Here is a 26,893-nt window from a genome sequence, read left to right as displayed (position 1 = left end):
AATTGTTCTGAGATGGCCTTGGTTCAGATAACAGTCATTTAAAGGAATTGGCTTACTTGGTGTGTATGTTTTATATTTTTCTGGTGTCAGGTCCTGTACTTAAAGCCAAACTGGGAAGAGATACAGATTGTGTATAGAAGTATAGTTCTGTCAACTAGTTCTCTGTAAACCTTATTTGTGCTTTTTCTTGGCTGACTAGGCCAGGGTTTTAAGAAAGTTGCCACATGTAAGATTATTGCAATTCACGTTCGCTAATGGCACAATTACCATAAGCCAAACCTAATTAGAGCAAATAATCTTGCTAGATTTTTCGTTTACACCTTTCTCTATGAATGTGTGAACTCAATTTTCTATATAATCCAGTGTCTGCTGTATCCTTTTAATTCTGATGGGGGAATCAGGAGGTAAATCTTACAACACATAAATTAAGTCATGTTTTCAGGCCAAAGGGGGCTGATTCATTCTTAATATCAATAAATACCTTGTAATCATTTTATAACATAGGATTAGACATTATTGGCCTCATTATAATTTGATAGTATTATTCGTAAAGACTCTTCTTTTGATTTGCTGACTGTCGTTAGCATGCTATTGATTTCTCCACCAGAATGTCAGTGCGGTGTGGAAGAATGTATTAGTGGCAGTCAGCAGCATGCGCAGGTTCCATTATTAGGTCAGTGACACTGTGTCATTGTGACTTCAAAAATGAAGTCTTAATAAAATCACTACTATTAGTAAATATACTTGTTACACAAGCTTATTACTAATATAGCAGGATATTTGAAAAACTCTTATTAAATGATTAAAAGGCTAGTATTTCAGCTGCTGTATCACAAACACACATAAATAAGCAGCTGCTCAAAAAAACATGTATAATTGATTCGTTTACCCACTTTGAGGAATTCCACGGACCATGTCTTAAAGAAACTGAAAATGATATAATGTAATGAAGTCCGTCCTCAACCTCAACCTCCTTGCATATGGTAGTTTGTTTGTCTGAGCCCATTCCAAAATGCCTGTCTGGTATGCTTTTAAAAATGTATTATTGCAAAGATCAAATCGTTTTGAACTAAACTGACACTAAAACATATTCCTCACCAGCGAACAGGTGCCCATTGAAATCAGTAATGTAGCAGCAAACGGTTAAGTAAAAGCACTGGGTTTGCTAACTACCTACAAGTCAACAATGAAAACATGCAAACAGCCCAAAAACAAAATAGTAAACCAATTTCCCAGAAAATATGCATGACTGGATTACATATTTTTTTTCTTGTTCTCCTTTTTTAGGTATTTGTTTTTTTAATGAACAAAATATAATGTTTCATAATAATTTTTAACAGTGGAAACTATAACCTTCAGCACTGTCATATTACAGTTTTCAACAGCGTGTAGGTTTAGTCTTTTTTTGAAAATACTACATTTAACAAAATATTGTAGGTTTAAACAAAATGCTGTATATTGCCCTCGTTTTTCCACATCTAAGATTAAAGAAAAGACATTTTTTTAATCGTTTGAATTGCGGTAATTTGAAATGTATAGTTTGGTACTAATGTTTGTTTTGAATGATAGAGTCTTCCTTGTTGTAAGTTTATTTGATTTGTTGCTTAATCTTTTATGATGGGGGAGAAGAGGGGTCTGAAAAAAAGAGTATGATTTGAATATTCTTGAAAATGTTGAACCACCCCTTAAACTTTTCACCACAACAAAGTGAGGGGTAAATTAGGGCTTTCAGAACTCAGAAAGAACAGATGTGGTGTCCTTTATGTTCCTGCATAGATAATAAAAGAACTAGCATTTAAGAATGATTCTTGGTGATAAATCTCCCTCCCGACTGTGAAGGTGCTGTGTAAGTGAACAGAGTGCCCTGGACTGGATGGCCAGACAATAGGGCAGCAGTGTGGAGTAGTGGTTAGGGCTCTGGACTCTTGACCAGAGGGTTGTTGGTTCAATCCCAGGTGGGGGACACTGCTGCTGTACCCTTGAGCAAGGTACTTTACCTAGATTGCTCCAGTAAAAACCCAACTGTATAAATGGGCAACTGTATGTAAAAATAATGTGATATCTTGTAACAATTGTAAGTCACCCTGGATAAGGGCGTCTGCTAAGAAGTAAATAATAATAATAATTAATTCCCAGGGTTAGGCGGAAGTCAGCCATCTAGAAAGGGGACGGGGCTACGATACACTAACTCATCGACCTGGAAGGGAAACAATGTGGCAGCCGCAGATTGGAGGAGCAGTTGCAATCGTTAACCAAGGGGGCGTGATTGACGGTATATAAGGGGACATAGTGATCTGTACCTGTTTTTTATGGTTAATGCTGAACCAGATGGAGAAACCGTGTTGTTATCGTGAGTGTTTTGTTTGTTTTGTCGTGTCTAAAATACTTGTTTGTTTTTATTAGACGGCTAACACGATCCGGAGCTGGTGCTACAGGCCAGCACAAAACCCGGACAACACTGCACTTGAGTCTAGATTAATTGTATTTGCACCACAAGCACTACAGCATTCACTACGGACTTGTGATCGTGTTTGTGTTTATTGTTGGTGATTATATATATCGGGACTGAACCTGTGGATTAAACAGAGCAATACACCACGCTGTGTACTCCTGTTATCATTTATTATTTACTGTTGTCATCAGACTGTGGATTACACATAAATAAACCATCATTTCACCAGTACTTTGTTGTTTGTCCTTGTCTTGAGCACTGCATCACCCCTACACCCGCACACTGCAAACCACTTTGCCACAATCACATAGAAAAATGTTAAGTTAAGTTTCCCGTGTGTATCAAGGATGGTCCACCACCCAAAGGACATCCAGCCAACGGCAGGCCAGTGGTCGAAAATGGCTTATTGATGAAAGAGGCCAAAGGAGGCTGACACGAATTGTTCAGAGCAACAGACGGGCTACAGTTAGTCAACTGACAGTCCAGTACAACATTGGTGCCGAAAGACCCATAAAAGAATGCATAACTCGTCGTACCTTGACACGAATGGGGTATGGCAGCCAACGACCTAAGAGAGTTCCACTTCTTTCAGCAAAACACAAGAAACTGTGGTTGCAGTGGGCTAAGGAACAAAAACACTGGACACTGGAGGATTGGAAAAACATTGCCTGGTCTGATGAATCCCGGTTCCTGCTGTTTCACGCTGATGGGAGGACTAGGGTATGGAGAAAACCACATGAGTACATGCATCCATCATGCCGCTTGTCAACATTGCAGGCTGGTGGTGGTGGTGTGATGGTGTGGGGTGTGTTTTCAATGCACACATTGGGCCCTTTAAGATAAAAGTGGAGCAACGTTTGAATGCCACAGGATATCTGAACATCATTGCCAATCAGGTGCATCCCTTCATGGCAGCAGTGTATCCATCTGCTAATGTATTTTTTCAGCAGGATAATGCCCCATGCCACAAGGCTAGGATTGTCCAGGAATGGTTCCACGAACATGACAGTGAATTCAGCTTACTGCAGTGGCCTGCCCAGTCACCAGATCTCAATCCAATTGAGCATCTGTGGGATGAGATGGAACGAGCTATTCAGAGTAGAGATCCACTACCAGCCAACTTGACACAACTGAAGGAAGCATTAGAGTCAACATGGGCCAGCATCCCTGTGGAACGCTTTTGACACCTTGTAGAGTCCATGCCCAGACGAATTGATGCTGTTCTGAGGGCAAAAGGGGGTGCAACTCAATATTAGGAAGGTGTTCCTAATGTTTTTTACACTCAGTGTATATATATATATATATATATATATATATATATATATATATATATATATATATATATATATACTATATATTGCTTACTGTATATTTTGATGCTGATGGCCAGCTGCAGACAATGTAAAATAAGTATTCTGGACCACAGCAGATGTAGTTAAACAGGGTTGTACCTGTGTGTCTATTCATAAAACAAAACTAAACTAAATAAACAAAACCAAAGCCTAACTCCACCAAGGAGCGCAAGCAAAGCTTTGAACAGTCCTATCTATAAACCAGACTTCTCCTATCTATACACTGGGTTTCTGTAAGGTAAGGCAGCATAATTGTTAAAATTGCTTGTCACACTATGTTAAGATCTCTTTAAATTGAAATATAATTTTGAGTTAGAAATATATTTTTAAACCATCTTTAGCACTATGGAAGCTTGAATAATAAACAGAATACTGTTTGTAGCTACAAAGAACTTAATTTAAGCCATGGCTCAACCTTCACTGACAATTCATTCTGCCCACTTAACATTATAAACCTCATGTGAGGAGCACTCGGTGAAGCCTGCACTTAGCCAGTTACTAACCCAAGCAGACACATCCCTGTCTTGCTGTGGGCAAAACATTCTCCATGGCCTACTAAAAACTGAGAATGTCTTTACTTTTTAGCTAGCAAACCTTTATAGTAATGATGATACACAGTATTTAAAACACAATCTCTATGCCAGCAAAAAGAACATATATGTGGGGCATGGTTCTAAACAGTTTTTCTGAGAAGAACAGTTATTTATCAGTTCTAGTACTGACTGGTAAGTTGAATTTGCATCTGTTAATGTATTTTGAAAATAGAATTGGTTGCATTGATAATTCTGCCTTCAGCTGTAGAACTGTTTCTGTGGCGCTGTGTTCCAAACTGCCAACAGAGAAAAGTGCAGGGTATCAGTCTGCAGTTAATTTAAAATCACAAGGAATTAAAAAATAATTCTTATGTAGATGACGTTTATGAATAATTGAAATCATAGTTGTCTTGCAAGGCAACAACCAGGGACTACAAATACTAAAGTACATTCTTTCTTATATTTTTCAAAACGCTTATTCTTATTTTTATTTCCTTTGTAGTACATTTCTATGATTATATATTATATATATAGTCTGTCTCCTCTCCTGATGAAAACTTGGTCCCAAGTAGCTGACTACTAAATACAGTAGCATTGGCTTTTATTTCTATGAAGGTATTTTGGCTTATAGCAGGCAACTAGAACCAAAGAGCTGCCCTGGAACTGAAACGCAGTATTTGAATACATGCAATTTGAACAAGGATTGAAAGCATCATAAACGGTATGTGCACAGTGAAAAGGAGGATAGTGTCATTTGAATCTATTAACACTAGAACCGCCGCGGTTATACTCATACCTAAAACCGCCGCCGGAAGTCATTATGACGGTTACATTTCAAACAACATCAACATTAAAATGAAATACAAATTATCGGATACAACTCAGAAGTTTTATTCAAGCACGTCATGTCAGACATCTGCACAGCTGAAACGCCGTATTTAAATGAACAATTAAACATAAAAGAGTTTATTTTCTAAAAAAATGAAAAATATTATTAAATAAACAGGTACATGTACATACAAAACTGTAAAAATTAAATTATTTTTAAAATGAAAACAAAAGTAATATATGTTTTCTCACGCGTGTGTCACTCGGTGCAGCACTGAATCCAGGTTGAGCTGCTGCAGCCTGCTGCTTTGCAGTTTTCTGATCAAAATGTTTCTGCCGAAGCGGTGTGGTTAGCTTTAAGATGAAATCTCTCCTGTTGATATTTTCCCAGGTCCATTCCTTGTACAAAACAATGGAATTGATGGCTGCCAGGTCCAGTAGAGATAACAAGAGGCTTGCATATTTAAACAAATATTGTAGGTTATATTCAAAATAAAAACATGTATTGTAAAAGGCAGTCAAAATGACTGCTTTGGTGGTTCCTCGTTTTCGTGATCCTGCCTTTCAAACGCCGTCAGGGTATTTAATACATGTATTTAGTCATAAACGGACAACCGCATAACTTTCAGAAATGCAGAGTAATTTAAATTTGAAAACCTCAAACCGTCAAAATGATTGTCGGCGCAGTTCTAGTGTTAAAGGAACGACAACCAAGGTATTAAAATGCGTTTTTAAAATACTTTTTATTTATTTTTTTTTTTTTAAGCACTACCAACATTATCAATGTTTCCCTTTTCTTGTGTTGAAGACCAACAGCAAAGGTATCAGGTTGCAACGATGTATGTATAATAAATATTTATGTGGTATTGGTAGCTATATGTACTTTAAAAGGACTCACAATATTAGTAAACTATTATAGACTTTAATTTACATTATCGTCACAAACCTGATGATGTTACTAATGATTTTGGAAAATGTAAGTAATTGCATGAAGTGAAGCATGAAACTCTTACAGCCATATAAATATATGGTGACATCCTCTTTATCTAATTACCTTTTTATACAGAAAGAGATTTCAGTGCTGTTGTTTGTGATGTCTTCTAAAGCAACACAATCTCAAGGCCTTATTTTTTGTAAATGTTCTTTGCATAATCCTGAAATAACCAGATGAAAAGAAATCGAGCTTGAAACTAAAATCTCACTGTTCTTGCATGTGCAGTGCAAATATCAAGTAGATCAGATTTTGTTACCATGGTCTGATTTTTTTTTTTAAAAGTCTGTAGCATAAAAATAAATCATTTTGTGATCTGTCACATTTTAAAACCGACATTTTGTACTTTAATGCAGGTGGAATCTGTAAATACTTTTTGCAAACAATTAACAGCTGTATTCACATTCTAACATGAAATTATTTTTAAAATGTGATTTGGTTCTACTCTCAAGTAATAAATACAGAATTGTTTAGGGTGAAAGAGTTTGAAAATCCTTGTCCTCTTGCACTAAACAGCGGTAATGTGTTTTGCGCGCAGTAAGCCCCTTTACTGTGTGCTTTGTACACCTGCTGTATTCACTAAGGTGTGGCAGGCAACCTTGCTCTCGCAATGAATCACGTTGAAAGATATACCGCGTGAGGGTCATTTAAATACAATGAATAATGTTAATGCATGGAAATGTATTTAAATTGTTTCCCCTTAGACCGCGGGGGAGGTGTTTGCTATACTAACCATATTCACTTAAGCGCGGTACCTTTACTAAATGTCTCAAGGTGTGGTAACAGTACCGCTTTTGGAAACCAGGCGGTTTCAGCTAAATCACAACATAAATAGAGCAGCTCACTACCAGTGCCAATCGCGAAACAAGACATGTCCGCAACACACATACAAGCATACACACACACACACACACAAGACACATCTGCAACACACATACAAGCATACACACACACAAGACACATCCGCAACACACATACAAGCATACACACACACACCTCAAACAGTGAATTACAGAACCGAATCAGATATATATGATAATACACTATACTAATATACTACAACACATACTTATCAGTAGCACATTCTAATAATAATAATAATAATAATAATAATAATAATAATAATAATAATAATAATAATAATAATAAAGATAGACAGGTATCTAGAGAGATAACATGATTTTATTACCTTGTGTTTAAGCTCCAAGCTGCTTTGTGTGTCCCTTTTCATTGAGATTATTTTATTCCCAAACTGCATTGATTCTATATTCTGAACTGTACAATTGAATTTGAACATGTGGTTTGGAATTTATGCAAAGCTGACTTTTGACCACTTCAACACCTAGGCGATTCGTTTCGTCAGTCCAAAGGTTTAACATTAAACTGAAAACTCGCTCCACGAATGCCTTACTGCATGGCACAGAAACATTCTGAACAATTCTCAAGATATTTGGTCCTTCTACTGTCCTGAAAAATGCTGGTGAGACTGTCATCTTCCAGTATTCCAGGGGCAGCAGTTGAGATAGAACTCCCTGCACACGGGGTTCGCTTTATTGTAATTCTTTAGTTTTGTTGATAGCCTACTGTATAGAAGGCCATTAGGTTAGCATTGTGATGGCTAGTACAGTAGCAGGGAGCTCATAGGAGCTCATAACTGTGTTTAAAAACTGTACACAGTAGCCTATTTATGAAAGGTACGTCAGAAATTATTTCAGTTTCAGTTGAAATGTATATATTTTGTGACAACTGTAAGTTGCCCTGGGTAAGGGCGTCTACTAAGAAATAATAATAATAATAATAATAATAATAATAATAATAATAATAATAATAATAATAGTTAAATTAAATCAGGTTAACATTACTGTGGCAGGCATTACTGTAGATTAATTATGGTTTCTGAATATATGAGAGGTCGGCAGCTACACACCAACCATTTAATTATTGGAAGTAAAAAATATTGTGGGAAAGTACATCGGTCATCAATACCAAATGAATATTATTTAAGTGATCTTCCTTTTTCACGCAGTATAATGTCCAAAACACTGCTGTTTAGTGAATGAGGCCCTAGGTGTGGTAAGTTCAATGAATATAAAACAAAATGCCCAAAACAGTCAGTAAAGCTTTATCGTTTACTTGAATGTACATTAATTAAGTACATGTTGGACATATATTAACTTGTGTTTTCATGAAGGACCATCAGCAAAAGGAATTCGTTTTTTCTGAGCTTTTTATTAAAATACTGCAGGGTACACTGTTTATTATTTTACATTTTACCACTCCAACATTTTCCTCTAAATATTTTACATTTACATGTACATAAAACTGTTTTTTTATTAACAGCAAGGGGTATGGCATTTTCATATTTTATATAATTTTTATACCAATATTCATTTTCAATTAAATTACAGAACATACAGAGCCATGTCCAAAGTAAATAGACAACCCCTAGGTGGCGTGTGGTCAGCATCCTGATACAGTCTACAGGGCTCCTTCCTGTGTTTCAATGACATGACTGGCCAGTGGAAAGAGAGTCCAATGGTAAATGTTTGGTAATTGATAGTTATCAACCTTCTGAAGCGTTTGTCTTGACCCAGCAGTGTCCCAGCCCTCAAAGAATTATGGAACATTCAGGCTATTCACAGCCGGGTCTATGTTTTATATAAGGCTAAAGGACAATACACAACATGTTAACTGAGGCAGTGATATTGCCTGTGTTGCTCTATTACGGGTCGAATCAACATCGTTTTCACACGTCTGTGTTCTAGGTAGCTATTTACTGACATACCTCAGTATGAGAAGTTGTTAGCTATAAAAGCTGTAACCATTATTCAGTTCCTTTGAAAGGGATGTTTGAATTCTTTTATAAACAAACAGAATAAAAAACAAACAAACAAAAAAACAAACAAAAAAACACTATCCACATCTTATATTAACAACATTTTGTGTGCAATGTGGTCGTCATGTGATGTCACCAGGATCATAGTTGAGGGCCTTTGAAGAAGCATTCAATAACAAAACTGGCTTATGGCCAATGGGAGTGTAACGTGAGCTGCAACTCATAAAAAGTTAATAACCTAATTCAACTTTGGTCCAGCTTGTAGTGCAAATGCAGCAATGGTCTGAGTGCAGCTGGAGATGCAGCACAGGGAGTAATTAGGTACTAGGAATCACAATGCTACAAACATAGTGTTTTTTTTAATCAATATAGTCATGTTGGGGTATCTTGTTGTTGATTCATTTTGCAGAGGTATCTGATCACCAGCCCTGTTAAAATGTACTCTTGTACACAGTGCTGTTTTGGGGAATTTATTCTAAAAAAAAGGCTTTCTAGAGGGTATAACCCATTTACACAAACACCTGCATATGCAACAGCTTTACAGAAAGCATTTCACAGATAATGGAATGTGCAAACAGCTTTAGAGCAAGCAAACTTGTCTGTCACTTTGAACTGAACTTCCGACTGCCGTTTAGCCAGCTATTTATAGTTTAAAAACTGTATTAACATGACTGAAATGATCAAAATGATGATCTTGGGAATACAGGACTGGAATCATAATTCTCTGAGACAAATAAGAACAAAAACAAAAGCTACAATTGAGAGAAGGCCATTGGGCTAATCAATGCTTGTCTGGCTCTGATTGATCCCAGAACTACCTAAAGGATCCCAATGACTCAGCAGCAACAACATAGCTCGGTAACCCATTCCATACGCTCACTCTCTGTTGTTTCTCAAAAGGTATTTAGAAGTGTCATCAGAAATAAAGATGTAACAGTGTTTATCCTCAAAGAAAAACAAGTGCAGCCTTTAAAAACACACCACCTCTCTCTGGTAGCTCAGGGTCCCATTTTAATTGTAAATTATCTGTACTAGGTGGCTAATAATCTGATAATTTCTCGATTTTATAAAAGTTAATTGTAACCTTTCAGGTACTGTGTGATTATTACATGGTTATGAGGACCCTCTGTATGTGCATGCACTGGTTTTTGATTTGTACCCAGTAAGCTGTGAGAAGCATGGTGGGACAAATCACTTTGTATGCTGGTGGTCATTTGGCCACTAGCTTTTAAATGGGGACAATATGAGGAGACATGTCTATATTACACACACATTGCTTTTGCATGCTTTGTTTTCATGTAACGGGTATTTTTTTGTTATCTTTAAATTGTGAGAGGGGAACTAAATACAATCGATGTGCCAGAGAACTAACTCCATAGAATGCCAGGGAACTATTTTCTGTGTGCATAAAATGCCAGTGAGTGAAGTATATGCATACAGTGCCAGGGAACTATACACATAAAATGCCAGGAAATATATATTTTTCTGTTGTATATACTGTAAATGCTTAGTCGCCAACGTAGCGACTTTATGGTAAAATCTACTGGCCATATTAAAATTGAAGGTCTGGTCTGGCGACCGGGCAACCTGATTTTAACCATCCTGGTGAGAAGTCAACCAGAGTACTAACCAAACTACAGAAACAGAGGGCGAAGAATAGAATAAAACGGCATCCACGATATAGCAAGTTTAGTTCATGGACATGACTTACTGCTTCCTAGTTGTCCTTGAGAGAAAAGGACCTAGCTGTGATGTCTTTCTTGCAATATCCTATTAAAACTACTGTGTAGGATTAGAAAACTACCTGTCAAACAGGTCTGACTTTGTTGACATCCTCAGTCCGTGACTGTTGCTGGTCATTGGGCATTCCTGAAGGTTGTGCCAGGTCATTAATGAGTATGCCACCAGGCAAAAAAAACAACAGGAATCCAACAGGCTTCAGTGTTTGTAATACAGCACAGCAGGTACACAGTTTAAGCATGGTAACCTGCAAATGCATACAGGTAAAATGTAAGATTTTGTATATGATTTTAGAAGTCAAATTACATGTACTGCATTTTATAAAAACTGACACTTAATTAGCCTACAACGTTGAGTACTTCAATCTACTAGATGTTCAATAGATTATAGCTTTTGGATGATAAACTGACAGAAAAGACACATTCAATTGATTATAGCATGATCTCTCATACCCAATGACTTCAAAGGCTCAAAAACTAGTACAGTATAATAGGTCTAAGTATAAAGATGAGCCAGGTAAATCTGGCTATATCATTGTTCAAAGGTCACTCTGTGGTCCATTTTAAATACAATTGTACTGTACATCATGCACAACTATATCAATCCAAAGCAGTACTAGTTGAATGGTTTGTACACTTACGGTTTAGTATTTTAGCAATTATGTTGTGGAAGATTCTGGTTACCTACAATTTCCTGTAGTTTTCCACCTGCAGAACAGAACCACTACACAGTAAGCCTCATGCTTCTAATATGAAATAATACTACAGATAAATGACTTTGGAAGCAGACATTAAAAACCCTTAGCCAAATGAAATCACCTTCCGGTATAAATAAATTAATGACAAATTTGATTTATTTGTACGTGTATTTTCAAAAGCTAGTTTTGATTGAAACAAAAACATTTGTTTCAGGTATGCCTGATTTGTATCACCATGGCCCAAAAGGCTTTATTGTATTTAATATCAGCTTAATTTATTAACGAAATTCCATGTACTCTAAGTGCAGTGCAAGTCTATGCAAAGGATTTCAACAAAAAGATAAAGTGGTGTGTTCCTTTGTGTCTATGTAAATGCGATAGTTCCATTACTGCTGAGGCACACAGTAATGCCATTATCACTATTATACACACACATTTTTAAAGTTGTTTATTTATTTATCTATGTTTACCAGAAATAATGACTGTAGTACACTATAGGGGTTCGCTTTCTGAGAGCTTGAACGTCCGTTGAAGCAGTTCATCAGTAAGCAGTGGTTTTAGAACAGGAGTCATTTGTGTCATCTCTGAGCTGTACTGTTCCATTTGCTGTTCCATTATTAAGTAGTAACATAATGGCTGACATCCATAGAAAACAATGGGAGAGCAGTGTCTGGTTGCTGTATAATACAGTGTAAAGGGGTTGAACTAGAAGGAGTTGTTGGAAGTAGATTTTTAGGATTCTTGCCAGTCTACTTATTTAATTCAATACAGGGTGTTTAAAGTGGCCTTCGGGGATTTTAAGGTTATTATGCTTTATTTGTATGCTTTCACATTGGAATTAGCTGCAAATAAACCTTTTATGCTGAAAGTGCTCTGTTATTGAAAAAAATTGAAGAGACAAGAAAATATTTGTTTACATTGTGTAAGGCCTCAGGTTTAGCGCCGTCAATGTAAGAATATTATTTTCCTGTTGTTCAATACCTTCTTGATCCAGGATCTGAGCTAGAAGATAAATATGGGTTTCAAGCAGATTCTCTCTTTATTCAGTGGCAGGTTGCAGTTCTCAACCAATAACTCCAGGGCTACAGTAATAGAGGATATTTATCAATACCTTACAATGCAAACATGTCACTGGTCCAGGTTAGGCATGCATGCCATTACTGAACTGCACTGCACTGGTAATTGGAGCAATATGGATCCTTCTGGTATACACAACAATACGTACATCTCCAGGGGCAGAGTCACAACTCCCAGTCCCTTCTAAAAGGCACACTGTCATTTAATAAAGTGACCATTACAATTACACAAATGTTGAGCATGTCATGCATAACTAAGGAGATCAGCATTGATTCAAGATTTCACATGCTGTTTGAGTATGTTTTGAAAAGTTGATATTGCAGTTTAATTTACCCATTCAGTTTACTGCCACTAAATTGCTCCTGCACAATTAAAAAAATAAAAAGAAAAAAGAAAAAGTATTTTTTAAAAACATCAGGAAGCTGATTTTGGCATGAATCCTCCAAGGCCTGAAAACAAAGAAAATGTGTGTTTTCATAAAACTATATTCTGAATTATTATTCCAAAAACAATCATAAATGTATTATTATTCCTAATCTATTTGAATACAGTCAAAACCATTTCATTTCACTCCCGTTAATGCCACCCTCTGCTTAGCACCACATTTGAATGTCTCTCCCAGAATATAATGGGAGTCAACAGGGTCAAGCTCCTGACAATACAGTATCATTTTGGTTATTGTCACATGCCGGGTAACACCTCATAAAGTCAAGCCTGCTTATGACCCTTTGTAGTGCTGTTAAGGGGGGTTGACAGTATTCCTCACTAAACTAAAGGATTTTCAATTAAAATCTGCAATTAGGAAAAGATGGTTAAGGTTAAGACTTTTTATTTTAATTCTAATGAAAATATTTACTATTGGATTTGCCTGTCTTTCTACTGGTAACTTAGTCTGTTTAGCCTAGCTGCAAGGATGGTACATGCATTTTGATTTTCCAGTCCCAAAGTTACCTGAGGTCTTAATGTGTGCTGGTGTAAAATACTTTTCTAGATACTATATTGGATTTTGTTCAAATCAATCACACTTGCAGTATGCCTGCTTGTATGCTGTAAAAGTCTCTCCTGCGCCATCTTGACTGTCTTCTAACAACACAAATGCTGCACAGTCTGCTTCTGATTGGAGAGTTTTCATGGTGCACGTCTCAATCTGCCAGAGAAGTGAAAGAAATGTGCTCTGCATGCAATTTAAGCCTGTAGGTGAAGCGTACTGATTCAGTGTCATTAGTACAAGTGCAGAGTTAATGATAGGGGGCTCAATTTTGATCACAGGGCAAGCCAGTAATATCTTTAGACCCTAATTATGGGGTGCTAGATGGGAGCAATCAGATTTTGCCCAGTGACGTGATTTTGGTACCATGTTTTTATTCCTGTGCTAACAACAGGTGTCGGCCCAATATTTGAGGATTGGCCTTATTACCACTTTCACCCAAGCAATTTTGAAGACAGGGCAAAGGTTTGCCATTGCAATCTAAACAAACATCCACCAGGTAGGTCTTTTCAAAGAGCAAATGCTATCACAGAGAAGCTACTGAACACACAATAAACAATTGCAAGTAAAGTTAATAATATTGTAATGTGTTATAATAAAACATTTTACTCAAAGTTAATTATCCTATTTTGTGTCTGTGTAATTGACAGTTTTTCTTCCCATTTTATTTACATTCAGTCAGCTGAAAACAAAAATCTTATTTGAAAAACACATTCAGTGTTGCTGCTTGCACTAAGATACAACTGTATCACTTTATAAAACAAAAATCTTTTTTTTTCTATAAGAACTAAAAAGTATTGGTGCAAATGCTTCCCTGGAGCTTAAGCCTAGTAAATGTGACCTTTTGTGTTTTTACTGAAATAACATGACTGTACAAAGAGCAGCAATATAACTAACAGTAAGGAAAATGGAATATCGTGACATGCAGAAAAAAAAAAAATCATGTTGAAACTCGCTTATTGAATTGTGGCAACGTATATAATATCTATTTATTATTTTATTTATGTAACCTTTGAGAAACTGCTGAGAATGTTATGTTTGAAAATACTCAGGTTATAATGTTATAATAAAGTGGCACATTAAACAACAACACAGTTATTACAAAATAACCACTAGTAAAAAAAAAATAAAAAAAAAAATTAAGAAACAAAGTTTGATTTGATTTATTTATATTCTCCAGGGAAATCCACTGCTGGATTTAACCTATGCTTAGGGTTTATCTCGGGACAACCACGTATAGGAGGTTGATGCAACCCAGGGTGATTCCTCTGCTGTAAAATGCAGCTGTGGCTTATCCCGGTGCGGTATAGATCAAATTAAGCTTCTGAAGTTTATTCCAGCACTACGGTGCCAAAAGCTTAACATATTGTCATATTTGGTCAATTTCTGGTCAATTTTAGTAGGAATAAAAAAAGCATTTATATTACATACTCAGAAAAATGTGCTTACTTGTAAGAGATACCCGCTTTTACATATTACTTAGCACACCCCAATATTATGAACTATGGTGAAGTAAGTACATGCTAGTGCAATTGTAAATAATATGTACTTGGAATTACTGCAACATAAATGGTGTATTACCATAATAAGTTGTGTGTCTGTTGTCAAAAATAATACATTAAATCACAGAAAGCAGTTATTTTTTAAAAAATGAATAGGAACCAAGTTTGTACATAACTGTGTATGTATCCAAAAAATGTATCCAGCTCAGATCATTAGTTCTAATCCTACTTTGAAAAGGAAAAAAAAAAAAAAAAAACTAAAAGTTCCACTCCTATCATCAGAAAAGTCATTTAATTAACCCATGTGACTTCCAGGACTTCCTTAGTTTGTGAATCATGGAGTGTGAAAGGTGCAGGGATGGAAAACCACAATTTAATATATTGTGCCTGATATGTACAAGGGATTTCAATGTGTTTGAACTGTGTAGCACTTACACTTGTATCACTTACTTCAAAGGTCTTCACCATTACATTTACTCCGCTGGTTAGTGGAGAAAATGCATTTCACAGCCAAATTGGGGTACAATGATAAGAATATATGAAAAGTGTTGTCAGTTTGAATACAATAATACGATTCTACTGCTGGGGGCTTACCCAGGCCTCTGCCTCATTCTTTTTGCCCTCCAGTCGCCACCAAGTGTGTTAGTTTATTAATTTTATCAAAGCTCTTTCATAGAGGAGAACAAACAGTCAAACCGTCTTTAAACATCTGTGAATAGGACCCATTAGTTTATATTGATTTCTAATTAATAGTAGTGAAAGACTACTTTCTAGTTTTTTTATTGTATATTTAAATTCAAAGGATTTTGTTTCACAAAATAATACATGGTGTGTACATGTTATGTTTGGAAATAATGTTAAAAAAAGATAATGACCTGTTAATTAAGTATACGTTTTTATAGGTAACCACGTTGACCCTTATTCTGAAAATCAAGCAAACACTGCATAAAGTCCCACTTTAAACATGGGCAAATCTCAAACAGTGAAATCATTTGATACAATAATACCTAAATGATGTGAACTGAGCGCATTTGGTATTTCAGGATGAGCACAAAGGGAATATCCAATGATGAGTTTCATTTGTAGAATGCTCAATGTGATCAAAGCAAATAAATGAATACAAATAAAATACATGTGCTTTTGTATTGCTGATGTATGGGATTTGAACCATGAAGCGCATCTACATGAAATTCACAAAAAGAGCAAAAATGCTTGCCCCTGTCACTCTGGGTCAGTGCTTTAAACTTCCTTTGGCTTGCAATGCAAATTGTATTTCAAACCAGCATTTAAATATTATGGATGCAGATCAGGTAAACTCTAGACAGTTTGGGCATTTTAGTTAAAAGGTTCAATTTAAAAAAAAAAAAAAACTAGATTGCAAAACGGTAGCAATTTTTACAACCAAACAATATGACAAATATAATTGAATGGCTAATAAACTAGATAACCATGTTGTGACTGATTTAAATAATCCTACAGGGAAAAGATAGACAGAATTTTCTTTGTAATTGTGGTGGTTTTAAGACGCACACCCCTGGCTTTTTTCACACTTATCTGATGTGTGTTTTATATCCTGGTTTTGAACAATTCATTTCTTGCATTCTAATAGAAGCCTATAGTTTTGTACATGTGGATTTTGATGGTTTCCGCTTTGAAACCCAACATACTGTAGTATACATACATATATGCAGCATGGAATTGTACTGGAATTGAAAATGCATTTGCACGACAAGTATCCATATACGGCAATGACATTTTCATTAATGCACCACTTATAGTTGTGTCTACAGTTACTTAACATAATACAAGTAATGTTACAACTTTTCAGAATACATTTCTGTGTCTCACTCGGGGCAAAATATTAACAAACATGTACACTTCCGAAAGCCCATGCAGTCCAGAGATGTGTCCCTGTGTAGTTTGATTATCTTTGTTCATTTGATACTTTGACACTATATTCTTATGACAAGTTTGTACACTGGTTTTGAACTTGCTTGATAATCTACTCTGTCTTTACCATCTACAGTAACTATGGTAGTTACCTTTTGTGGTGGGAGTGGGTTTTGGGATGCTATTTTCTAGGAAGAAGAGATGGATGCCCTGATGGGAGATAATGGTATAAATTCACACTTTGAACGAATACAGTAGGTTTTACAGACGGTGTTGTGTGGTGTACTCTGTTATAGATTCTAGTATGGCTCTTTTTGTGCTCTTGTGTTCCATTCACTATCAGAGCATGTTGTTGCCAGTTTGCTCATAAAAAATCTCTGGGAGACCAGAAACCACAAATAAAGTGAATAGAAAAAGGGAAAGGTTACTAAAAACATATTTAAATACCAAAAAATAAATAACAGACAGTTTGTTAGTAAAGGGGTCATATAGAATCCTCCAAACAGTGCCTATCCCTTCTCTTAAATAAGTATGACAATACTGAATAGTAAGGAGTGATGTGTTATACAGGTATAAAAAAATAGTTTCTTCTCTTATGAATTTTAAGCCTTGTTTTTGGCCATCATATTTCAATTGAAATGACACTGTCTCTTTCTCTGTCTCTCCCGTGTGGGTGTCCTGAATGGCAATCATATACTTCAGTGAGTTTTAAAATGATTAGGTGATAAATGATCCTGACTATAGATCCTTGTCTTTATTAAAATATTCCACGGATATTAAATGATATAATGGTAAATCTTATTTTAAGTACTGTATGACATTTATTATTTAGTAGTACAGTACTTTAAGAAATCTGTATGGGGTAATTAGGCAAGAAAGCCTGTTTTATTATTTTAAAACCTCAGATTATCATTTGCCCAAAATGCATACTGTTTGATATTTTTATGTAGAAGTATTCAAAGATTAACTACAATTAATACTTTAATTCCACTTTGTTATGATAACAGTATGATATATTAAATTTATTACAAATAGAATATTGTTCAGAATATATTATCGCACAATAATATATGTCTCAAGTTGTCTCATAAAATGGTCTGGTGGGCCAAACTATATTGGAATCCGTGAAGGCTGCTTTATTTTCGTGTTTATGTTGTAGTCTGGCGACCTTAAACATGTGACAGAACCAGAACTGTTCTCAAAAAAGCATTTGAAATACAGACTTTTACAAAGTTATATACAGTAAACACTTAACACACACACATATATATACTTTGCTAGAATCGGCTTCTTGTGCGACACAGCTGCAGTTTGTGTTCCTCTTGCTCTTGCGATGCCTTTTAGCTCTCGTCTGAACACACAGTCTAGTCCAACTTCATCAAGAGCACAGACACTTGAATGATTTGAAGGAGCATGTCTTGGAAACCAGGAAAACTAATCATGTAGCCATGAAAAATAATGCAAGATATGACAAATTGATTGGAAGAGAAAAGATTGAGTTCTTAGATTGGAGTGGATGCAAGGGTCAGACCTCTATTAAAACCTCAGACTTTTATTGTTGAATCAAAATCAAACCTTTTTTTGGCATTATATAATTACATTACAAGACAATTTCTTGACACAAGTTATCATGACATACATTATTTATGAGTAAGCAGGATATTTTCAGTCATGGTATGCATATAAAGACTTTTTTTTTTTTTTTAAATAAGGCATGTACACATACAACTCACATAGTGGTAGCAGTAGTAAACTGAAACATCATCACCACAATATGTGTATCTGGTTTTGTGGGAGGTTGATAGGAGGGCATGTTGTATTATAATTATGGGATACTTTATATCAATGACGTTTTCCTAATATTTAATATAGTACTAGTTTCATATATTTTGTATAATATATATATATATATATATATATATATATATATATATATATATATATATATATATATATATATATATATATTTATGATATTGTTTCAGATTAGATTATTATTTATGATAAACAGTTACTGTACTAACTGTTCCTTAAAAAAAAGTTAAATATAAACTTGCAGTCACTCAACAACGAAGCATTTGTAAAACTTACAGAATTTGTAGCATTCAATCTTGTATATAGTCTAACCTGGCATCATATGGGTCAGAAAGCTGGGCTGGTTTATACAGGCAGCTCCTGTAAAATTCTGTACCTAGAAAAAATCATGCCAGATTACACAATTGACAGGTTTTGGATTATAGAGAGTATCACACCATTATTTTCAATAGGGATTTGGTGCAGACCTCCAAATTATGCCATTAAATAATGTTGGTATGAAAAAGGGGCAGTATTAGTATACTGTCTCCTTCAATAATAAAAACACACAACTCTATTGTAAAGGTTTACCCTTGTGCAGTCTATAGTTGTGTTTGGTGTACTTTGTTAAGATATAATGTCCATTTTATATTGTGTTTCTGTATTTTGTTACTGTTTTTTAAACATGACTCTTCAAGCGTGCTGTATAAGAGCAACTTTGAAGATGTCTTTAAAAAAAGGACCTGTGTTACCTACTGCAGGTTCTACAACACTTGAATGAATGTGTTTTTATACCATCTTAAAATGCCACACCCTCTACAAGGCACTGTGTTACAGAAACGGCAAAATCCCCTTTGTGTGGCTTCTTCAATTTTAGTTTTAATACCAAACAATTGGGCGGCATTGTTAAGTTTTATTTTAATATAAACATTTATCCTACCTTGGAATTTAGATTGAATCCACCCCTGGATTTCTTAAAGCGCCATCAGAAACACAACAAATATAACAAGGAAAAAAAAAGTAAAATCTTTACCTGGACCAAACACTGGTTTTATTTCAGATTGGGGTCTTAAAAAATATACTGTATCTAACTGTATACCATTTGTTGTTTCCAGTGCAATCTAATATAAATCTGATTCACACCTGCTGGTTGGGAGTAATAGAGGCTCCCACCTGGGACTAATGCCAGTCATTTCCCTTTTCAGAAAAGCACCCAGCTGAATGTTGATAAGGTTCTAAGGTAATTAGACACATCCATCTCTGCAGTAGTAATTCTGGGTTAAAGCAGCCCCTGCCATGTGGGCACAGGACCGGATCAGACCAGACCAGCAAATCTAAGATTTACATTTACCTTTGCATACATTTAGATGCTCTCCGTTTTAACTGTTTAGTTTTTCATCTGGTTGTATAAGGTACGGAAATCCGTAAGTCAAAACGGAAAACAGTTCATCTTAGAAATCTCTTCACAAACACGATTTTGAACTGTAAGTAATTCAGAATATGCTTTTCTTTTTTACTTTTAGGATGAGTAAGAGATACACACATAAAGCAACACAAAGGACACTGCTACTTGTTATCTGCGTGATAACCCTTTGGGGGAAATCAGTAACAGCAGTAAGCCACCATAAAGGTAAGTTATTTCCCTGGGCTTTTCTTTTTCTGCATGTAACTGCATAATATGTGACTTAATGATGCTAAACAATATCAGGATTTGCTTGTATTTGTCTTCTGGCCTGTCTTTGATCATAGCAAGCAGGTCCATGCTTTTGTTTTAACCAGGAACTAACAAACATGCATTGTGTTCCAGTGCTCATAAGACAACACTTAAAACTGTGTGTAGCTAAAGTGATTGCTTTAGAGTCTATGTCCATCACCAGACTGCAATATCAATGAAAAAGAGAGCTGGCACTTTATGGAAATAACAGTACTTTGCCTCTACATTTGCCTCTTTTTTTTCAGTCAAAATTCTTTGAATTCCAAATTGCCGTACTCAAACTCCAAATAATGTTATGTTCATGAACTGTACGGGCATATTTATTTCTAAATTGATTATCCTCCTAAACATAGAACATCATGCTAAGTACACGACAGTAAAATTAAAAAAAAATAAAAAAATAAAAAAAATAATAAAATAAAATAAAGGTAATACAGTGGTTTAAAAGCATTGTGAAAAACAAAATCTAACACACATATGAGTACAATTAGGTTCTGGTACCTTACTGTAAAAGGGGTTTCTCAGCTCCTTCTTTCCTTTGAGAAATGTTTCTGTATTACCCAAGTGACTAAATAAATGCCTTAGCAAAAATTTGCTTTGAGAAAAAGTATGGAAGTATAGTGTAGAAAGGGAAATTGGTTTGTCATGGTCAGAATAGAAACAAGCTATATCAAAATAAATCTGTGTTTTCTATTAGACTAGATTTTCTAGTATCATAGTCCCATATCAGCAAAGGAATGAATAATTACATATCTTCAAAACTCATTTTGTAAGACCATCTTTACTGACACTCAGATTGACATGCTATATTTAATTTGCTGAAGGGCGTGAGAAGAATGACTTATGTTTTCTAGTTGTGCCAATCAGTGACAACAAAATAAAGCTGCATGTAAATAAATCTGCTGCTTCTAATACTCTTTAAATGACACATTGGATCTGGGAACGAATGTGTTTACCATATTTCTAAAGGACTGTTGGAAACTGTTATTATTGTATAAAGCAGCAGGTTTTTTTTGTTTTAAAGACTCATTGAAAATGTGTGTTTTTGTGTCCTGTGGCTTACTGTTTGAATTGGAAACATAAAAGTGAAACAAAATAATCTCTCAATTCTGATTTTGTCCTACAACAATATATTTTAGAAACCTAAATCTGGAAGTATTATTTTATGTACATTACATCTATATTCTGCAATATATATATATATATATATATATATATATATATATATATATATATATATATATATACAGACGTGCTCAAATTTGTTGGTACCCCTCCACAAAAAACAACGAATGCACAATTTTCTCTGAAATAACTTGGAACTGACAAAAGTAATTGGCATCCACCATTGTTTATTCCATATTTAATAGAAATCAGACTTTGCTTTTGATTTTTTATTCAACATAATATTGTAAATAATAAAACAAATGAAAATGGCATGGACAAAAATGATGGGACCACTAACCTAATATTTTGTTGCACAACCTTTAGAGGCAATCACTGCAATCAAACATTTTCTGTAGCTCTCAATGAGACTTCTGCACCTGTTAACAGGTAGTTTGGCCCACTCTTCCTGAGCAAACTGCTCCAGCTGTCTCAGGTTTGATGGGTGCCTTCTCCAGACTGCAAGTTTCAGCTCTTTCCATAGATGTTCGATAGGATTCAGATCAGGACTCATAGAAGGCCACTTCAGAATAGTCCAATGTTTTGTTCTTATCCATTCTTGCTTTACTGTCAAAAGTCATACACCATGGCAAGACTGAGCACAGAAGAATTGATGCTGTTTTGAAGGCAAAGGGTGGTCACACCAAATATTGATTTGATGTAGACTTTTCTTCTGTTCACTCACTTTGCATTTTGTTAATTGATAAATATAAACTATTAACATGTCTATTTTTGAAATCATTCTTACTTTACAGCATTTTTTCACACCTGCCTAAAACTTTTGCACAGTACTGTATATATATATATATATATATGTGTGTGTGTGTCTATAGTACTCTGTACGTTACGCTACCTGTATTATGCTACCTGTATTGCCAACATTTTTTGTACAAATACAAATAAGTTCATTCAGTTCTACTTTGTTCAGAGTTGATCTGCCGTCTATATGAGGCTACTGTATCTACATTAACATTTTGTTTTCATTATTTTTTTTTACAAATATGAATAATATTACCAGTTTATTGACAATGATGCAAATAAAACAGTCTTAATGACAGGGCACCACTAATAATAGAAAATGGGCACAAGCACCTGGTAATTTTTTTCCTCTTTAAGATATGTAAGCTCAAGAGTCATTAAAACTTTGCTTGTATTGTAACTGCTGGTGATGATAATACTATTTCTAAAATATCTCGGTTTAATACACATGCAGTATGAGTATGATTCTTGAATATGATTTTCCCTAAATCCCTTATTTGTTAAAGGGTGTGGAAGTTGATGCAAACAGGAATCCGATAATAGCAATACTTCTCAACTGATAAGCTGATACTAGTCACATGCTCTAAGAACATACATTTTTGCTGATATTTCTGAATGGATTTAGTGTTTTATAAAACCTTCTAAACATAAATGGATAGATACAGGGAATCAGAAAATAGTCAATCTGATCTCCGAAGCAATCCTTGACCTCAGTCCAAGTAAATACCTCGGATTTTCTCAAGATATGGGACGGGTCAATAGGCAAAGATATCTCATGACAGTTTTCAGTTGGAAAGGCTTAACATTTAATCCTGTTCTTGGAACCTTCACATACCTGCAACATCAAACACTAGACGTTTTTTGGTTTCACTGTGTAATCAAGTTTACAGGTCATCCCCTGGGGGATTTTCTACACACTGTTTGCTGAGATGGGCAAAGCTGTACAATTTTAAAGATTAGGGTACTGATTTAATCATTTCTTATTGCCAAGGTTTACCATTTTTTGTGTATAGAATATAGTCATTACAGAATTATCGAAGTGTAAATGTTTCTGAACCCAGATTGAATGTATGATGAGATTGTCTTTTAGAGTGATGTTTAGAGATGTGAAATTACTGCTCTCTGTTTCTGGTCATCTTGCCAGGACACTCTTATAAAAGAGGCATCGGTCTCTGGGTTTTTTCCTGGTTAAAGAATGAATAAATAAATAAAATAAATACACATTTTAATATGTAAAATGCATTATTAATATGAATATCTATACAATAAGTATTGTTTCTTCAGATATTTTTTTTTCTTTAATATTGTTTTAGGAAGCACTATCATATAGTCTGGATAGTATACAAAACAGGGTTTATACCCATTTATAATGCTGGAAAGGGTTGAAGAATATAAAAATAAAATTACCCAAGATTCCTGTCAGTCCAAATAGATGTAATTTATCAAAAAATACAGTACTAAGTATCTAAGTATAGGCCATTTGAAACAAGCTGATACGTCAGCTGGATGGGGCAAATAGTACATTATAATAAAGTGCCTGAGAAAGAAATTAAGAAGAATCAGTGCAGAGTCTTAATCTGGCTTGTTTTCAAGCAGTAGCAAGGTTCAGTATTAACCAAGCAGTAACACAGAATTATTACAAAACATTAAGGGCCATATTTTCAAAGCATTAAGTCTTAAATTAAATACCGTTTTTTAAACATTACAAAATAAGAAACTAGCAACTATGATGCTTCACTTTCACTTTTATTGATTTTTATAAAACAATAGACAACAACAACAAAATAATAATGGATACCTGCTGCTATCTGTTTCACTCACCACCGTAAGCTGAAGGGCCTATATGATTTTCCAGATGGCTCAGACAGATATGCTTTGACTGACGGTATGAAAGGCCGTACTAAGGTCTAATGAAATTAAAATAGATAATGATTCAGTCAGAATTCATTAAAGGGGGCTGCCTCAGTACAGTGAAATGGATGAGACCCAGAATGAAACTTCTTGAACAAGTCACCTTGAATTAAGACAGCGTGCAAGAGATCAGCTGCACAAGAGTCTTGGCAAGGAAGGCCAAGTTAGAAATTGGCCTGTAATTGCTTCAGACATCAGTGTCTAAAAGTGTTTTTTGTCATTTTTTTTTAAGTGAATGGGAAACTGCTACCAGATAAAGAACAAAAGAGAGTATTGCTAATGTGAAGGAGTAATTTATTATTTTAGGTAAAACAAATATATATTCTCGGCAAGGCACGCATGACAAAAGATGATCCAAGACACACTCTAGAATTGGCTTCAGTTTTATCTAGCTGCAGAGCAGTGAGTTAGCAGTTTAGTAGCGTCAGTGCTTAATTTGTAAATCGGGAGGTCCCGGAACACATAGTGAGCGTGAGAGGGGGGGTGTTCCAGGGGGCTCTGAGGTACCGGAACGCATGAGAAAAAAGTGACAAACACAATGTAGCCAGACGATGTAACTATAACCTGTGTTAAGGTGTCATCTTTAGCCTTGGCTACAATGCTTGCTGCCGCTAAATGGGCCTTGGTTCGGGCATGTTCAAAAACTTTTTTTCTGAGGGCTCTTTGTTGTTTTTTTTAAGTCGGAGACAGAGGATGTTACTGTACATTCCACCCACTCTTTTGCTAGTTTCATCCCTCCCTATGATTAATACTTCTAAGCCATCTTGAGTAAAGTCAGCCAAATTACTAAATAATAATAATAATAATAATAATAATAATAATAATAATAATAATAATAATTGAGATATACACCTCATTTCCAAAATAAATAAATACAAACATCTACTGGTATTGTAACGTTATTGTACCCAAGGCATAATTATATAACTTGTGATTACATATTTGACCTTGAGGAATGAATGTATTTCATACATGACGATTTACAACTAACGTTAAATATTTTATAATTTAATAATGACGGCGATTCACCTTAGTCCACATAGTGACACGTAGTATCAGCTACGATACAACAACCTTTTAGAAGGATATTGCACATTCTAATGGATGACGTTCTTAAACGTCTATTATATTTTACACGCACATTAAATATACATTTTCTAAATGTTATTTTACTGTGTTAAACACTAAAAAATACTAAATATATACACGTTTAAACTTTGTTTTTATAAAATATACATGTTGCGGTTATGGGTGTGCTTCAACGTGTGATTGATTACATGACTAATCCCAAAGATTTACTGGATAGAAGAGGAATTGGGAACAATGCTAATGGTTCAAACTGTTATGTTATCTCCAGTATTCTAAATATATATTATTATTTTTTTGTTAAACTATATTTAATTTAATGTTTATGAACCAAGTCAACCAAATATAGATTCTCCCTAGCTTTTGTGATGTGCAGTTTGTGAACGACTCGTTCTTTCCGGTTCAAATAAAACTACGTAAACAATCTTAATGCGGTCTACATTGGTAGGTTTTGTGTCATTGAATCAGTGAATCAAATGAACGAAATGAATCGATTCACCAAACTGAACTGAATCAAATGAATCGAGACACTAAAAAGAATCGAACTGCGCATCACTAGTCCTCCCCGACCCCCTCTCCCGCCGAGTCAGACTCACTAGTAGGGCTACTAGCTAGTGGAGGACGTGCCAGTGGTGATGCTGAACTGGCGGGATTAGCAGTGCAGACAGCGCTGCTAGCTAAGGCATCGCCATCAGGAGCAGTTTCCCCCTCATTTTTGATTTGGCTTTCCTTTCCCCTCGACATGTTTCAAATTCAGTAGCGACGACTAGCCTAGGCTACATGACGTGATTACGCAGGGACCTCTCACTAGCTGACCACCACTGTTTCAAGACCAGTTACTTACCTCGCTGGCCCGCCCCATAACCTCTATGTACAAATAAGAGAGCAGGTCTGGAATCGGTGTGACGGGATAGGATGCGCTTTTACTGGGGGACGGGAGAAATAACGAGGAGGCAGAAGCAACTTTAACTCTGATCACTTTTATTAGAATGTTTACAGTGCAAACAATAATAAATCATGCCGCGAGAGGTACTGGATCCGAGCAAATTAGGTGCCGGAACAAAAAAAGTAAAATCTGAGAGGTGCCGGATCCTGTTCCGGCAGGATCCAGCTCAAATTAAGCACTGAGTAGCGTGGTGTAATGTAGTGGACTGGAGGAGAAAAGACCCTTGGCAGAAAGATTCCCTGCAGTGTTCTGATCCCATCAGCAGGGTTCAGGAGCAGTCCGAGGCCATATATATATATATATATATATATATATATATATATATATATATATATAGTGAAAGGATTGCACTCACTTGAGTTCGTTGCCCCTTTAAGAACTTGACCCAGAGACAGAAATTGAGTTTTTTTCAGCGCTCACGCGCTATATTTTTAATAAACACAAAATTAAATAAAATACACAAAACAAACACCTAGCTCTTTCTGAGCACTAACTACACACGCAGGAACCTAACTATCACAGGACGGCTAAACCGTTTCCCTGTTCCACACACTTAACCATACAGGTTTGCACCGTACCTTTCTCTCGGGACTGCTAGGAAGCAGAGCACTCCTTTCTGCCTCCTTCTCTTTA

At 35.5% G+C, this 26,893-nt stretch overlaps 1 protein-coding gene across 4 annotated transcripts in view; it reads left to right on the top strand.

The window, feature by feature from the left end:
* The window catches only part of LOC117415125 (chemokine-like protein TAFA-2), a 50,935-nt gene that overhangs the window by 14,123 nt on the left and 9,919 nt on the right, over positions 1 to 26,893 (top strand). For 3 of the 4 annotated variants that reach the window (XM_059027515.1, XM_059027516.1, XM_034025102.3), the window contains exon 2: positions 20,204 to 20,310. In XM_059027515.1, coding sequence (XP_058883498.1) covers positions 20,204 to 20,310 — 107 coding nt within the window. Of the gene's footprint in view, positions 1 to 19,790; positions 19,921 to 20,203; positions 20,311 to 26,893 lie in introns of those variants that run through there. The other variant, XM_034025103.3, reaches the window with a different exon arrangement.

This window comes from Acipenser ruthenus, chromosome 7 (assembly GCF_902713425.1).
Source record: "Acipenser ruthenus chromosome 7, fAciRut3.2 maternal haplotype, whole genome shotgun sequence".
Classification (NCBI taxonomy): Eukaryota; Metazoa; Chordata; class Actinopteri; order Acipenseriformes; family Acipenseridae; genus Acipenser; species Acipenser ruthenus.
Note: the sequence above shows the minus strand (reverse complement) of the source record. Positions and strands in the feature narration are given on the sequence as shown.